Source organism: Rhipicephalus sanguineus, chromosome 9, assembly GCF_013339695.2.
Source record: "Rhipicephalus sanguineus isolate Rsan-2018 chromosome 9, BIME_Rsan_1.4, whole genome shotgun sequence".
NCBI classification, from domain to species: Eukaryota; Metazoa; Arthropoda; class Arachnida; order Ixodida; family Ixodidae; genus Rhipicephalus; species Rhipicephalus sanguineus.
The window spans coordinates 12,298,308-12,314,550 of record NC_051184.2 but is presented as its reverse complement, the minus strand read 5'-3'; the positions used below and the strand labels follow the sequence as shown (position 1 = coordinate 12,314,550).

At 47.4% G+C, this 16,243-nt stretch overlaps 1 protein-coding gene across 1 annotated transcript in view; it reads left to right on the top strand.

Moving 5' to 3' along the window:
- LOC119404351 (RNA 3'-terminal phosphate cyclase-like) overlaps positions 1-16,243 on the top strand; it is a 131,913-nt gene that overhangs the window by 64,764 nt on the left and 50,906 nt on the right. Inside the window, exon 7 of the mRNA XM_037670893.2 lies at positions 10,290-10,417. Coding sequence (XP_037526821.2) covers positions 10,290-10,417 — 128 coding nt within the window. The remainder of the gene's footprint in view (positions 1-10,289; positions 10,418-16,243) is intronic.

The following is a 16,243-nucleotide window of genomic DNA, read 5'->3' as shown; positions in this document are numbered from 1 at the left end:
GGAAGATGGCTAAGTCGGCTGAGAGGCGTTCTATATGAGTTTCAAATGTTGGGGAAAAAACAACGACATCATCCAAGTAGCACAAACAGGTGGACCATTTAAATCCTCGGAGCAAAGAGTCCATCATTCGTTCAAAGGTGGCTGGGGCGTTACAAAGGCCAAAGGGCATGACCTTGAATTGATATAGGCCATCGGGGGTGATAAATGCCGTCTTTTCACGATCCATATCGTCCACCTCAATCTGCCAGTACCCGGAACGGAGGTGGATGGAAGAAAAATAGCGGGCACCATAGAGGCAGTCAAGGGCATCATCTATTGGTGGCAGAGGATAGACGTCTTTTTTTGTAATTCTGTTTAGGTGGTGATAATCGACACAGAAACGCCATGTGCCGTCCTTTTTGCGCACTAGCACGACAGGGGATGCCCAAAGACTGCAGGACGGCTCAATGATGTTCTTGGCGAGCATTTTGTCGACTTCAGCTTGGATAATTTGACGCTCAGTCGCCGACACGCGATATGGGCACCTATGAATAGGAGGCTGGTCAGCTGTGTTGATGCGGTGGGTTACACCAGTAGCTTTTCCCAATGGATGGCCGCTGAGATCGAAAACGTCGATGTAGGACAGCAGAAGCTGGTGGAGCTCGTCAGCCTGCTGCGGCATTAAGGTGCAAGCAATCATCGACCGTATGGCGCTGTCGGGACAAGGATTAGATTGTTGCTGGGCATGGGGATCGGACGGAGCGGTCACCGTGAGAGCAGCCACCGCGCTGTCTTCTAAGGTCGAAAGTAATGCCAAAGAGATGCCTTGCGGGAGCACTTGCGGTGTCAAACTAAAATTGACAACAGGAAGGCATGTGGAGTTCCCTGTGACAGAAAGAACGGTGCGTGGTAGCGTCATACCACGACTTATCAGGACATCGGTGATAGGGGTCAGTACATAGTCGCCGTCGGGAACTGGTGGTGTTGAGACAAATTCGACATAGGTCAGTGTTCGGGGTGAGAGGCGAGCGTATCCGGCAGTGCAGAGGCGACTCGGCCGGGGCACAGGAGGGTCGATCATGGGCAAGTGGAGACGGAGTGTACTGGCCGAGCAGTCAATGAGGGCAGAATGCGCAGACAAGAAGTCGTGGCCTAGGATGACGTCATGGGGACATTGTTCAAGGACGGCGAAGAGGACAACTGTGATCAGCGATGCTTACATGAGCGGAGCACATTCCCACGACAGATGCTGTTCCGCCGTCGGCAACACGGACAAATGGAGTCGTCGCAGGTGTGAGAACTTTCTTAAGCTTGCATCTAAAATCAGTGTTCATAACGGAAACTTGAGCGCCAGTGTCGACTAGAGCTGTCACAGGCACTCCGTTGACTTGTACGTCAATAAGGTTCCGTTTCGTCGGTATGGTCAATAGAGGATTTTCGCTTGGTCTGATTGATGCAGCACCACCTCCAGGGGCTGCAGCATTTAGTTTTCCGTCGGCGAACGTCGTGGGGGTGCGGGGGAAGGTGGTTGTTGGTGCTGAGGCGAACGGGACTGGCGACGGTGGGGTGAGGGAGAGCGGGAGTAGTGGGGATCGTGGGGGCAAAGTGGTCCTGATGGGAAGAGTAGGCCTGAGGGGCAAAGTGGGCCAGAGGGGCGTAGTGGGCCGGAGGGGCGAAGTGGGCTGGAGGGGCGAAGTGGGCAGGAGGGGCAGAGTGGTCTGGGCTGGTTGCAGAACGAGGAGCGGGACGATTATTGAAGGAAGGCGGGAAATTTTGTGCAGAAGGACCCCAGCGACTTCGGCAATGACGGGATGTGTGTCCTATTCGGTGACAGTAGAAGCATATGGGCTTGTCATCAGGTGTTCTCCATTCGGACGGATTACGGAACGCTGGTGGCGAGCCAGACGGGGGTCGACGTGGGGGCGTGAAGTGCGGCGGGAAGTCGGTACGGGGGAGGCGTCGAAATAGAGCAGATACCCATGCTGGCAATTTCCTGTCGGATTACTGCTTGAAGATGGGGTAAAGGGACGGAAGGATGTGTGTCAGAGGATGGTGGTGCCACGGTAACAGGGGCGGCTGCTTCAAGTTCACGCCTAATGAGTCAGGTCAAGTTATCGCAGGCGTCCGGTTGCTGGTATGTAGCGAGGCAAGAAGACGTCATTGCGGTATTCGGAAGGCGCGGGAACAGTTGGGAGACACGCCTACTTTTAGCCTGTTCCAAGCGACGACATTGTTGAAGTACTGCATCGACAGAGGACACGTTAGTGCACAACAGCAAGTTGAACGCGTCGTCAGCGATACCCTTGAGATGTGCGCAACTTGTTCTTGCTCAGACATGGTTTCGTCGGCTTTGCGGCAGAGGGTCAGGACATGTTGAATATAACTGAGGTAGCACTCAGTGGAGCTTTGCGTGCGAGTCGATAATTCAGTCTTTGCGGCGAGGCGACGTCCAATAGAGTTGCCAAAAAGTTCGCGGATCTTTTCCTTAAAGCTGTCCCAGCTGGTAATCTCATGCTCATGGGTATCAAACCAGAGACGAGGGGTTCCGTCCAGGTAAAATATGACATTCGCGAGCATAAGGGTGGGGTCCCACCTGTAACTGGCGCTGACGCGTTCGTACAGGCGCAGCCATTGGTCGACGTCAGAACCTTCGAGGCCCGAGAAGACGCCAGGCTCTTTCACGGCGGGAAGCGTGACGAAAGTGGGTGCGGCCGGTGGGTTGGCAGGTAGGGCAGGAGGCAATGCGGGTGGCGGGGATGTAACCGAGTCTTGGGAGGCCATGGGGAAATCCTCGAGACAACGTCCGCTGCGGAGATCCGTGGCGAGGTAGGGGATCGCACCACTCCACCAAATATGTTACGGAAAAAGACACCAACTCAGAGGGTATCCCTGTATTGTTTACAGCTTAGGCGAGCAGCACAACCGACGCGAACAGCACGCGCCAGTCTGCCTGTTTCGTCCTTCTCTTCGTCTCTTTGGCCGCGATGCCGCTGGTACGTAGCAATATGTTTAAAGATAATATGCTCTAGCATTTTACATGGATGCGCTGTTAAAGAAATTGGCCTATAATTGCTTAGTAATTGAGCATTACCCGATTTAAATAAGGGGAGTATTGAAACCGGTGGTTTGACATTGGACTCCTTTCATGTGCGTGTCTGCGAAAATTACTTTGATGAGAGTGACATTGTTCGCATGCACCAATGGCTAGTCGGATGTAGTGTCGTGACGTCGCAGCGCCATGTTCCGAAACTTTTGCCAGACACTGTGACAAGGATTTTCGACGGCCTGACGACGTATTTGTCTAGTGCAAAAGCGGCCAGATCTCGCCCGCCTACACAACAAAAACGTAGAAGATACACAGAAGGTATGTGATGTGCATGTGTATCGAAGCAAACATCTGAACTAAGTAAAAAATATTTGGTTGCAAGTGCTCGTCTCATAGGGTTTGAATTTGGTGAAGCAATAAAGAATGCCTAACTGTCATGCAAAACAAGCTTGGTTCTGACACGCTAACTGTAGATGTAATCAACACCTGATGGAGACCGAGATGCTAATGAATGCTGGAAAAAAAGAAGAAAAATAATTTAGTGTAATTCGCAACCGAAGAGCGGAATAAAAACACAAGGTCCCTCAAGCATTCGCCTTAGACTAATCAGATGGTGAAAGCCATCTTCTTTTTTCTTTTTTCAGTCGATGTATTGATCCTCCCCCACCCCCCTCCGAAAGCTGTCTGCACCTAAGGTTGTTTTGCACTGCCTCCTGGATAGGGGGCATTGCAAGCTTTCTGTACCTCGCCTGTTTTACAGCAAAAGCTGTTATGAGATCATTTCAACGGCCGTTTTTGGCGCCGTAGTTGTCCGCCGCCGCCGCCGGTGTCCGTAACCACTATCGCTCGAAATAGCAAAAAAAAACGAAATAAGAAAAAATTTCCAGGATGGAACGGGGTTCGAACCTGGGCCCTCTGCGTGGGAGCCCAGTGTTCTACCTCTGAGCCATGCCGGTGCTTGAAACTGCCTTGCAAAAAGACGCTATACAGGCTTCATGTCCAGAAGGAACCACATTAACATATGCAATATAGCGTGGTAGAAGAGTAAAATAAGCACCAAGCATTGCACAACGCGAATTCTGTAACCAGGTGCCACACAATGCGAATTGTGCAACGAGTGGGCTGTTGGATGCTTCCAACCCATTACAAAGGGCTCTGCGATAATTCTTCATCGTTATCAAGCACAAGATCAACAAAGTGCATATAACGCCTTACAGGTGTTTAGTGGGTACCACGGTTCTCCGCAGAATGACGAAAAATGGCATAGTGGCTGCTTCCCTACTTCGCAGAAATTATGATGATTTATAGCGTAGTGGGTTCCTCGCGAATGCACTTGCATTGGTTGCCAATGAAGGCCATAAGCCCATGATCCATTTCCTCAGGGTCCCAATAAAGTTCTTCCCCCCTCTCTCTGTCTCTCTTTCTCACGTCAACGTATGTTATATTGCATGGTGGGAAAGTGAAATAGCGACCGGGCGTCACACAATGCGAATTACGTAACTGGTGAGTTGTTTAAATCTTCCAACCCATTACAAAGGGCTGAGCCACAATTCTTCATCGTCAACAGTCGTCACGTAAACAAAGTGCACATAATGCCTTACAGATGTGTAGCTGGAACCTCGCTTCTGTGCAGAATGATGAATAATAGCGTTGTAAGTGCTTCTAAACTTTACAAATATTGTGATTTATGGCGTAGTGGGTACCTTGCCAGTGTACTTGTATTAGTAGCCCCAAGAGAGTTTACAACAAGCTCTAGAAATGCTGCTCTTCCTGCTTTCGCTGTGACTGTGCTGCGCTTTCCGCGCAGACCTGGCGTTTTTGCACTGTCTCCGTGATCGGTCCAATGGTCACGGAGGCAAGGCAAAAACAGGCGAGGTGCAGATCACGGAGGCAATGCGAAGCGACGATGTTGTGTGATGACGTCATCGCGTGACGCCACCACTGGTGGGTCTCTTCGTATACCTCCCATAGAACGCGAAATTCAAACGCTCCGCCGACGCAACCGCCGAGAGCACTATTGAGTTACACCCCTTGCGGAAGGCCGCGAAGCTCAGGGGCCGATGACGTAGAGATTACGTTGCTTACGTCGTCAGGGCAACAGTAACAACAGCCGCTCACCTCCACCTCTCTTCCTTCCTCTCCGCGCGCCGTTTTGTTTCTTTTTTTTTTTGTGCGCTTGCTTTTTCTCCTCTCCCATGCGACGCACCGTTTTTTTTGTACGCTTGCTTTTTCTCCTCTCCTATGCTGCGCGCCGGGTTTTTTTTTTTTTTTTTTTTTGGTTCGCGTGCACTTTTACGAACGTGCTGGGCTGCGCATTCGTGTTTGCCCACAGCCAGCATGTGCTAGAACATAAAGGATGAATCCACCTACAATATTTCTGTTGCCTCTTTTTATTGTTCTGTTTCCGAAACTCAAGATTTGCATGTAATGGGGCACAATGCAAGTTCAGGAGAAGAACAGAAGGGAAGAATTCACAGTGTGTGCATGACTAAACACAAAAGTTCCTTGTAAAATTTAGAAATTAGAAAATCGAACACATTGAAAAGTGTAGGCCCTTTGACGTATACACATATAAGAAACACGATTTTCATTTGGTGCAATACCGAGCAAAGTGCAGAGGAGCCTCTGATGAGAGGTAATCATGTAGTTTAAAGAAATGTCAGTGCATGACAAAAACATGATGAAGCGCAAAATATGTAAATATGAAATAATAATGCAATGATTTACTTATTAACCGTTGAACTGATACGAAACGCAAAATAACCAGTTACATATTTGCTCAGATTTTGCACAAATATACATGAAATGCTGGACACCTTCACCAGATAAACAAAATGAAAAAGATCAGATTTAGCACAGTAAGTAGTACATTGCGCTAAAAAGAGCGAGACACAATATAAGGTACTTGAACACTACTTGAGAGTTAGTTGGTCGCAACGGGATGCAGGCCATGGTCAGTTTATGCAGCAGCACATGACATTAGAAGAAAAGCGTAGTACTCAATGACCAGGTGAAATAAGCCTATACGCAGCTTTTCTTTCACCGCGAATATAATGCCTAGCTGAATATAACGCCACTGAAGGGAGGACGTCATGTCGGGTACACTGAGCACTTAATTGTGATAAACACAAACAGTAAAATTCTGACATGTCTCATGCCTACACATGAATTCTTAGAGCGGTTTTTACATAGGTAATAACAGAGACAGTATATATAAACACGCAGAGTACTTCTTCAGCTGTAAGTACATAGCATATTCACGCACCGAGAAGAAGCACTGGGGGAGGATAGAAAGCTGGTCCACTTGAGTTGCGGATCGAGACTTCGCAGAGAGCTGATTCTGCAGCTGCTAACCCCTCCTTGGTCAAACGCATCAGTTCTTGCCTTCTCGAATACTCCGAAAACGTTTCCGTCCTGAAATAAAGCAATTGAAAACTATTAATTCCAACGATACAAATTACGCAGTCGCATGAGGCAAATGTAGTTTCGTTGTCTCGGCTCACTGCAAGCTGCGATACATTAGGCAGTTTTAGAATAGCGTATGCTAAGTTAGCCTTTGCGGCTCGCTATTTCTGTCACTTAACGGGAGCCCGCAAGCGGTTAGCATACGACGCATGCAGAGTTGCGCGAAAAGCCCAAGCAAAGCTTTTTGCGTACGCTATTCTAAAACTGCCTATTGAGTCTCAGAAATGCGTATTTAAACGATGGCGAGTGATAAACAGGCAAAAAAAAAGCTAAACGCACTTCTATCACGCAGTTCTGTCATAGACGCAAAAGTTGAACTATGAGTCTCAAGTGCTTTAAAGGGGCCCTGCAACACCTTTCTAAGTTATATTGGAATAGTCTCATTATTGACGTATGACTTCACGAGTCATATGCCGCAAAAATTTTTCGAATCCGTCCAGTCTAAGTGGTGTTACCAAATTATAGAGATCACGTTCCGCAGCTTTCTCTCTCTACTGAACGCCGCGAGCACGCGGAAAGCTGCGGGGGGCGTGAAGGGAGGGAGGACGGAGGTGCGAGGAGGCGCCGAAGGGTTACGTCAGTGCCGGCGGCATTTTTTTTTTCTTCATTTTTTTCTCTCTGGCGTCTCGGCGCAACCACGTGGTCTGTGGCGCCACTTCCGGTTGGCTTGCGTGGTCGTCGTCGAGCGGAGACCATCGCACCGTGTATCGCGCGTGCTTGAAAACTGCGAGTCGGTTTGGTAATGTTGGGTGTGCACCTCGAACTGCCGTAGTGTTTTCATCGCTCTGCCAACCATGGACGCAAACCTGCGTGCGCGTTTGGAACGAATGACAGCTGAGATGGGTTTCGACCCACACTCCGATACACCGCCTCGTCGCACTGCCTGCGCTTGAATCGTATTCAACACGGCAAAGCTGCGTGCACCCTTCTCCCAGTGGCGGTACTTCGATGCTGTTTGCTCTTCGAATGCGGGCGCACAGCGAGTGCGGGCTGACAACAAAGAACTAAAGACTAGAAGAAAGGATCGTGGGGCATCGGGCCGGTGCGGACCCATCCCCCGGCTGTCTGCAGCTACCGTGAAAATGCGAGTCTGCTTGGTTGCTGTGTCGCGGTTTCTCGGGAATGTGAGGCTACGAGGAGGATACGCCGAGGTACGGCTCGATGACATACTGAACAGACAGCGAACGGGACTCTCGCCATACAGCGAACACAGATATCCTAAACTAGCCGGCGCCAGCATTGTTATCGGATAAATGCTGCACCCCTGCCTCGGTCAGTCGTGAGAACGTGTCGACGATGCAGTTTCCAGCTGACGAGGCAACACTCGAACGGCTGCCACTCTCAACGGCAACCGGCGATGGTCAAAAGCACAGAAATATTCACGATTTCGGCACTGCGCATGGTGAAGAAAACGCAACCACGCAACTACGAGCAGACGAGCTGTCGGTGAGACCGGGAGTGCTAATATTAATGTTTGTTCGGTGTTTTAACGGCATAACACAATATAAACATACATATTATCTACTTATTGAATTCAAAATTAACAACGAAGGTAATAATGAGGGTGTTATCGTGATTATAACATCAGGCAATGGTGGAACTGCCGACAATCGCGTCATATATTGCGGACGAATACATCATTTGTCGAGAGAAGAGGGAGCGATTTTCAGCAGACTTTGAGAATTTATTATAACTTCCAGGCCGCTCGCTTCGCTATAATATTTGGCTCGCGTGTTCTCGGGAGCCTCGACTACCGATTGGCAGTGCTTTTTGACCCTGCTCAAAAAGTGTTGCAGGGCCCCTTTAATGTCATTGCTTCTAGGAACAGCAATATTAACTGCAACATCGTGCTCTTCACGATTCAGCCATATTTAAAAAACAATCTGTGTTGTCCAACCGCAACTCGTATATGTGTGGCTGCGAACGCAAGCTGCATGCTCACCTTTAGTTTTTCGGAACCTCCAAGAATCTTGTGGAACTCGGCCGGTCTTGAATTATCCATGCACCGTTGCAAGATATATGAATGGTGCGTGTCGTTAACCACCACGGCGGCAAGAGTGCACAACACGCAAACACCACAAAAACTCCACACGCCGGCCAAAGCTCACTTCATGTAACGGAACATCACGAAACTTCATATCAAGGCCGGCGACTAGGACGGGCTCCTGTATGGCGGCGACGGAGCACGGCTGACATAACGACCACTCCGATAAGTCTTCAGAGCGAACAATGACCCGCCAACCACAACGGGAGACTTGCAGGTGTCCGCCAAGCATAGCCTGCCTGCACGGCCAGCCTGGTGCCCGCTCTCAACACTCGCTTCGTGCTACAACCGCGTCGACGAGCAAGTCCGTACTATGCTGCGGTTCCCCGACATGCTGGCACGTAGTCGCTCCGATTGATCACGCTCGTGCTGAGGATCACACGACAAATCAGTTGATGCGACACGATGAATCGCAGGCACGGATCGGGACACCAACGAGAGCCACTGGCTGGGAGCTGAGAGCGTCGCCTGGCGTCGGCGCCACAATAAATACACTCAGATTGTCGACGTCATTGTTACTAGCGTATCGTCACTCAGGATGGTATGGTCAGAATGTATCACGCCTTACACGTAGCACTAGTGTCGATGTCGCAGCGTGATCAATCTCCCGTTGAGCTTTTGTACGCTGTTTGCCCTCGAAATAAAATCACTTGCACGCGACGGACGCCATTCAAATTTGGTCAAGAAGACCTATGCATACTGAGCAATCGAATCAAGGGCACATCTCGACTTTGAAATTTGATGTCAGTGCTCCTTTAAACATGATCAGAAAATGTGGCCGATTGATAGTTGAGGCTCCTGTGAACATGTGAGCCAAACATTATAGAGCAGCACGTGGCATGGAATTTACAGTTCGATTTCACAGTCGGCTAGAAATCTCTCGACAAATGATGCCAAAAGCCAAAATTACTGCTCCATAAGCACAAAGGTCACGGCCATTGACTGATTTGAGCGTAGTGAAGCTGCATAGTTACTGCCGTCGCCGCAGGATGCCGCGACACGCCTGCGCTGCACTCTGCAGTGTTTGCATTACACACAGTAGTATAGAATTACACCAAGGCACTCGTGATCACACTGAAAGTAAGCCGCGGATTCAAAGAAAAAAGTAATAATAAAGAAGAGAAAGTACTCAAGGTCATGACGCGCACTGCCGATAGCTTCTTGCCCCCTTGTCATCCCTGCCTGTGTACCTTCCAGTGTGCTTGCTGGTGTGAAAGGAGATAGCGCTTAAAGTGTGTGGTGAATCCTTGCAACTCCGCTCGTGCTTGACGGATTCTAAAAATTTTTGCAGCATTCAATTCAGGAGGCAATAAACTTCTTTAATGGAGTCATTTGATGACTACTTAAAAAAGTGTTGCAGGGTCCCCTTCACAGTCCTTTGAGCGAACATGCGTAGCTGCAACCGTGAATTTAAGTAGCCGCGACTGTGGCCTCCAGAAAATTGCAACAGTCAGTTCGACTGAAGAGGATCTAAAAGGGATGCTTCCCTGGGGTTCAGATCTATTATCTTGAAATCGGGGGAATTGCGGAAACTTCCCTGCAGCTGGTCAGTGCTAGAAAGCAGAACACGGCAGCTTTGTTTGTGCATTCTGAAGATGGAATCTATGACAGCAGTCACTTGTTTCATTTTGTGACTTTAGTCTGCTAGTTTGTCCAGGTTTAAAAGCTCCTGAGATATTCAGTTTTCTATCGCTTGTTCTAGAATGAAAAGTTATGTTTTAGGTCTTCCTAATGGCCAGTGCTTTTGTTTCATAGGTGGCCCACGTGATGGCTGACAGGGCGGTGGACATCTTGAGGGAACAACTGCCATCGTCCGTCACTCTGTCTGTGGAACGCCTGAAAGAACCGGAGGCAAAGGCATTCGGCACAGGCAGCGGTATTATGTGCGTGCTTCTTGTCACCTGCATTGTGCCACTTGTGCAGCTCGCTCACAAGATGAAATGACTTCCTTTGGGAACATACTGATAGCATTGCGTAGCATTGTATAGTTAAACGTCCATATATATATATATAAGCCGGGAAAATCACTTACCTTGTTATATCAAACTGTTGTTATATTGGTCGTTTGTGTAATACAGTAGAACCCCGCTGATACGTTTTTGAAGGGACCGTAGGAAATAAACGTAAGAGACGGGAAACATAAGAGCCGAAAAACAGGAAAAACGGCAAAATATTTAGTGGTACAGAATTTTATTTCAATTCTTACGAGCAGCACGAAAATTGGCGCGCTCAGCCGCGATCTAGTCGATGGATAGAAACGCGGAGCTTAGGACGGCCTCATCCACAGAAATGTAATCAACGTATGTGATTTTTTTTAACACCAACAGCTGTAGGTATGAAAGAACTAAGCACACGCAATCACGACCGGCGCGGCGAGTCCGACCGCGAACCGCACGCACGACCATGCGAGCTCCAACCAGCTCGAACTCCTCCCGTTCTCCGACAAATAACGATGATGATGAATCTACGCCAACGCGATGGCAGAAGTGAATGCCAATCTCAAAGGCCTTGCTTTGGCAAGCAATTACGTCATACACGCCATGTTTGTGCAATACAAATCTCAAAGGCTATGCTTTTGTCAATAGTAAATGCCAATCTCGAAGGCCTTGCTTTTGCGAGCAGTTACGTCATAGACGCCATCGTTGCAATTTGAATCTCGAAGGCCATGCTTTTGTTTGCATCAATTGAAAGATTCTGTTGCTTGCGCCTCTCATGCGGCTAATATTACGGTCAAACGAGGCCAAGCTGCGTGAAAATGCACCATGGCCGCTCTCTTTGGTAGTCACTCGGTCAGCTCCGAGCGCACTTCGCGACGTATCATACGGGAACGGTCCGACAGTTACGACGTAACAGCGGGGTTCCCAATACATTGTATCCTATGGCAGTTATGCCGGGACCGGCGGAAAACGACGTAACAGCCGGGAAAACGCAGCAGTGAGGAACGTAACAGCGGGGTTCTACTGTATATACACACTCAAACACACTTATAACAATGTTCAAGCACCACAGAAATTCCATTGCTCTAACCGATAATTGTTATGAACAGGCTACAAAAACAGAGTAGGGAGAGAGCGGTGGCAAACTGTTGTGAGAAAACTGATGGGAAAACTGATCAGATGGGATATGTCACATCGGTAATAAGGATGACACCGAAGAATAGACGACCATGGGTATATTGTATAAAGTGCGAGAAGATTGCTGCAGCAGCCTATCGGCTTGAGAAATCCTGAAATAGTGGGGTAAAATTGCCACAGGTGCCTCGTCACTGGCGAGAAAAATCCATGTTGGGCAGCCTTGCTTGTTTTGATGTGACACTTGCCGACATCCTTCCCCAAGGTGTCCAGGTGGTTCACATAGTGCAGCAGTTGCAACAAAGCCCAAGAGGCTACATATGATCTGCAAGGAAAACGTTGATGCAGCCTGCTTACTTCATCATCGCTATCATTCCGTCACTTCATGCCGTCACTATCCAATGCAAGCACGTTCGTGACGATCACATCATCGATTGAAAGTTCTCATGGTTCAAGTGCATCGTCCGCATCTAGAAACTCTTAGAGTCCTGAAGCGTCTTCATCAACTGCGGACCAAAGTTCAGGCATCACTTCGTCGGTGGGAGTTTCACAGGCTTTTTACGAGTCACTGCTGCCTCAAAAAAAAAGAACGAGTTTCTCAAAGCAGTTCATCTTTGTAGGACTCCTTTCAGACCAAGCACCTAAGGTGAACTGCATGGCCATCAGCAGATTAATTTTGAAATCTGGATGCTCTCCACTTGTCTGCCTGAATAAGTCTATCACCAGGACTAAATCATTCAGGACGTGGCATCAGTACACTGCCTTAAAATTGGTAATGACATCAGTGGGCTGCAGCCAGCCACCGTGTTCAGTGGAAGGAAAAACGGTTTCCACACTTGAGAGCATGGAGTGGTGTGCACTGCAGTTATCTACGATGAGTGCCACCTTCCTCTTAGATTGCTCAATCAGTCTCCAACAGCCACTCCCGAAAAAGTTCCGGCACCATTCTTACCTTGCAGTTGTGGCAGCATTTCATTGGTAATGCTGGTGACACTGCGGAAGCAGCGGGAATTTTTTCCGTGCTGACGCACATAAACATGGTGAGACACAGCTGCCCAAATCTAGTGTGCCCCCAGTTTTTGTAACGAAATTTTAAGCAATAATTCTAATGTGCATGCCATCCCCATGAATGAAAAATACAAAATGAGAAATATTTGCAGCATGGAAAAAAAATCTGTTTAATCATTTGCTTTTGCTCTCGGACAGCTCTTTATCACTGTCAGACCACATGTCCTCTTTCGTTCCATGCATGTAATTGGATATTGCACGTTTCTTGAATGCTTTCACGGCCATGCTCACTGCAATTACAGGTCATGCTTCGACATTGCCATTGCCTCGCTGTGTACAGGGTTAGCCACATCTAAGGTGAACATTTCATTAGTATTCAAACCGGAAGAACTAATAATAATAATAGTTCCTTTATTTTTCATCAAGAAGATGAGGGAGGCTTGGAGAAAAAGCTGAGAAGCAGCTTGACTAGCTCCAGTCCCTTGAAGGTGCACTTTGGGACGTTTACAGCAAACTGTGCTGCACATAATGACGAATCAAAAACAGAATTATACAGCGACAAGTTAACAAACAGTGTAAATAAACAGGGAAAATAAACAGCAAGAAAATAAAAGGATGGAAAAACAAAATTATAAGCCACAATACAAGGCATTTTCACTGGAAATGTAAATTAACAAGAACACATCGCAACACATTACATAAAAAAAACACTCATAACTAGCGAGTCCAGTGTTAAATTTCAGCAGGTGAAAACTAGGTAACATACTTAAGATTTGTGACGAAATAATGATGCTTAACCCTTTGAGGGTCGAATGTTTTCGCGAAATCCAGTCCAAAAATGTGTAATTTTTTTATTGCTGAAATAAATTCTTCAGACGATTCTATTTAAGAAAAAAATTGTTTAAAATTTTTTTTCGTGACCGTAAAGTGACAAAAAAATCATTTTTGTTGTTACATACACATGGTTTATTTGCAGTAAAATCAAGCAAAATCCTGAAAAAGAAAGCTTAACAGTTATTTGTAAATAAAAATTATGCATTGTAATAAACATAGCTCACAGACATACAAAAATAAGCGCACCAGAGTACTTTTCCGGTTAAAAATGTTCCTGCTCTAACACTAAAAACTCAGCGTGTGATAGTCTTTTGAAGCATGGCTCGCTGCGCAGGTTTTTCATATGTCGCTCCTTGATCGTCATCGGAGTCTGAACTCGTCAAAAAATCCTCGTCTGACAAACTGAAATCTAATTAATCAGATCTGATTCGGCACTTGGGGAATTGTCCGCATCGGAAGAATCGCTGCTCGACTCACCAGCAGCAGAGCAACCGGCGCGCGCTTCCATAGCGTAAGCGAACTGCGTCAGTGAGCGCACGGAAGAAAACTCTATGGTTGTGCGGCCGTCTGGAAAGCAAAACGAGTGAAAAATCTACATTAATCCTTCGCCTTATTGCCAACAAGACGTAGTTAGTTTTTCCGAGAGGAAACGCAATCACGGCGGTGTCGTTTGTGTAATTTAGCGCCGCAAGGAAAAAGATGTAATCGCGCCCCGGGGTGCAATAAACGAGAGAGTAACAAGCGGTCACCCTTTGAGAGATTAGAAACTAAACAGCCATCAGCTTTGCGGGCGCAAGAAGCGAAAACCACCCGAAGGACAAAATCGAAACCAGCCGCACCGCGTGCGCGCGTTCCGATGCGCAACTGAACGCCGTCGCGCCGCTTTAGAAAGCAAAAAAAAGAAAAAGAAAGAAAGATGGAGACACATCGGCGCATTAAAAAAAATTCCACGTATTGCCGAAATGTGGCAGCACATTCCAAGCAAGAGAAATGATCGAAGAAGGCGCGCATTTGAAACCAACCACTCTGCGGGCGCGCTAGGTTGCGCAAGCGATAGCCGGCGCGCCGTTTTGTGAAGCATAAAAAAAGCAACAACAGAGAGACATCGGTGCATGAAAAAAATTCCACGTATTCCCGAAGTGTGGCAGCACATGCAAAGCAAGAAAAATGATCGAAAAAGGCGCGCACTTTAAACCAGCTGCACCGCGAACGCGCTTGGATGGGCAAGCGATAGCCAGCGCGCCGTTTTGGGAAGCAAAATAAAAATACAACGCAGAGACATCGGCGCATGAAAAAAATTTATTCCCAAAGTGTGGAAGCACAGGCCAAGCGAGAGAAATAATTGAAAAAGGCGCGCGTTTTAAAAATAAACGCTATGCCGTACATGTACGACGAAAACCCTTTGGTACCAGGAAGCTTCTGCCGTACATGTACGGTGAAAACCCTCAAGGGGTTAAGGGGCATAACATGGTTGGAAGTAATTTCAAAGCGAATAAAACAAAAATAACCTTCAGAAATTTGAGAAAAAAAGTACAAAGTTCTTTTGTGTAGGATGTTTCCGGTGCAATATTTTTGCTGCTAAATAAGTTTAGTAACTCTGGAAGCTTGTGTTTTAATGTGTGTCCCATAATTACTTCGACGTAGTGTTATTTTCCAAGGCTGTGTATGGAGAACTGAATATGTCTGCATCCTCCTTTCTAAGCAGGCTAATTGAGCTAGGAAATGGCTGTTGTTCTTAATTTCTGATTTGTATGCTATGGAGAGGCCGTTTATTCCACTTTATTCCACTTCCCAGGGGAAAATGTCCGTTGCATGATGTGCTTTTCTTATGTCTTGGTGTTCTGCACATCTTAAGTGCTGTTTTATTCTTCATCTAATATGCACCAACCAGCCCAATCAAGCACACTAGTCAAGATCCATGTCCATCCAGCCTTTCTCTTTGGCTTGCACTGTCACCCCATATGAAGTTTACGCTCTTGGCAATGCTTTACGCTTAAACATAAGGAAAGGAGGCAACTTCGTACCTTATGCTGTGTAGCCCAGCATTGCACCTACTCGAGCCTTGCTTTTGCTGGACGTAAGTGCACAAGCAAAACTTTGGTCTGGGCGAGCTGGTTCATCGTCGGACAGCGCCCGTGGCGTCTACTATGTGTCTTTGTCCGTGTGTTCTTTAGCGCTGCCCCAAACAAGTGCACAAGCTTGTTTTTTACCCCTGTTGGCGCGCATGTCATGACAGGCAGGATTTGATCAATGTTGCCACTCTGCCCAAGTTGATAGGTGTTGCTGTGTCATAACAGCAGAACATACCACTGAAAATGAATCAGCTTTAGCTCAAAAGCCTGCAGCTTCTGGAATTGCCAGTCCACCTATGCAGTGAAAATTCCTTGGTTCAGTAAAACTTGCTGCTGGACGAGTTGGTTCATACTTGCAAGGAAAAAATAGATGCGCGCAAACTATAGACAAGCGCTCGTCTGTGTCTTCTGCGTCCTTGTCTATAGTTTGCGTGCATCCATTTTTTCCTTCCAGAATCCCTTGTGCTTTGTGCAATGGGTAACTCACTGCAAGCCAGCTTTGAATTTGCTTTTTGAAAGGCCTCCATGCCAAGCAAGTTTGAAGGCCTTTTGAGCACCTTGGTAGGCACAGGCATGTGGTCCACTCGAAGCTGCTCACGAAATCAGCAAGCTCATTTTCAATGTCCAGAAATCTCCTGTTTGCGCTTTCTGACAGCCTTTGCTTAATGACGTGCTGTCAAAAATTTATTCTTTCTTTTTTCAATTTTCGCCCTCACGAACACAT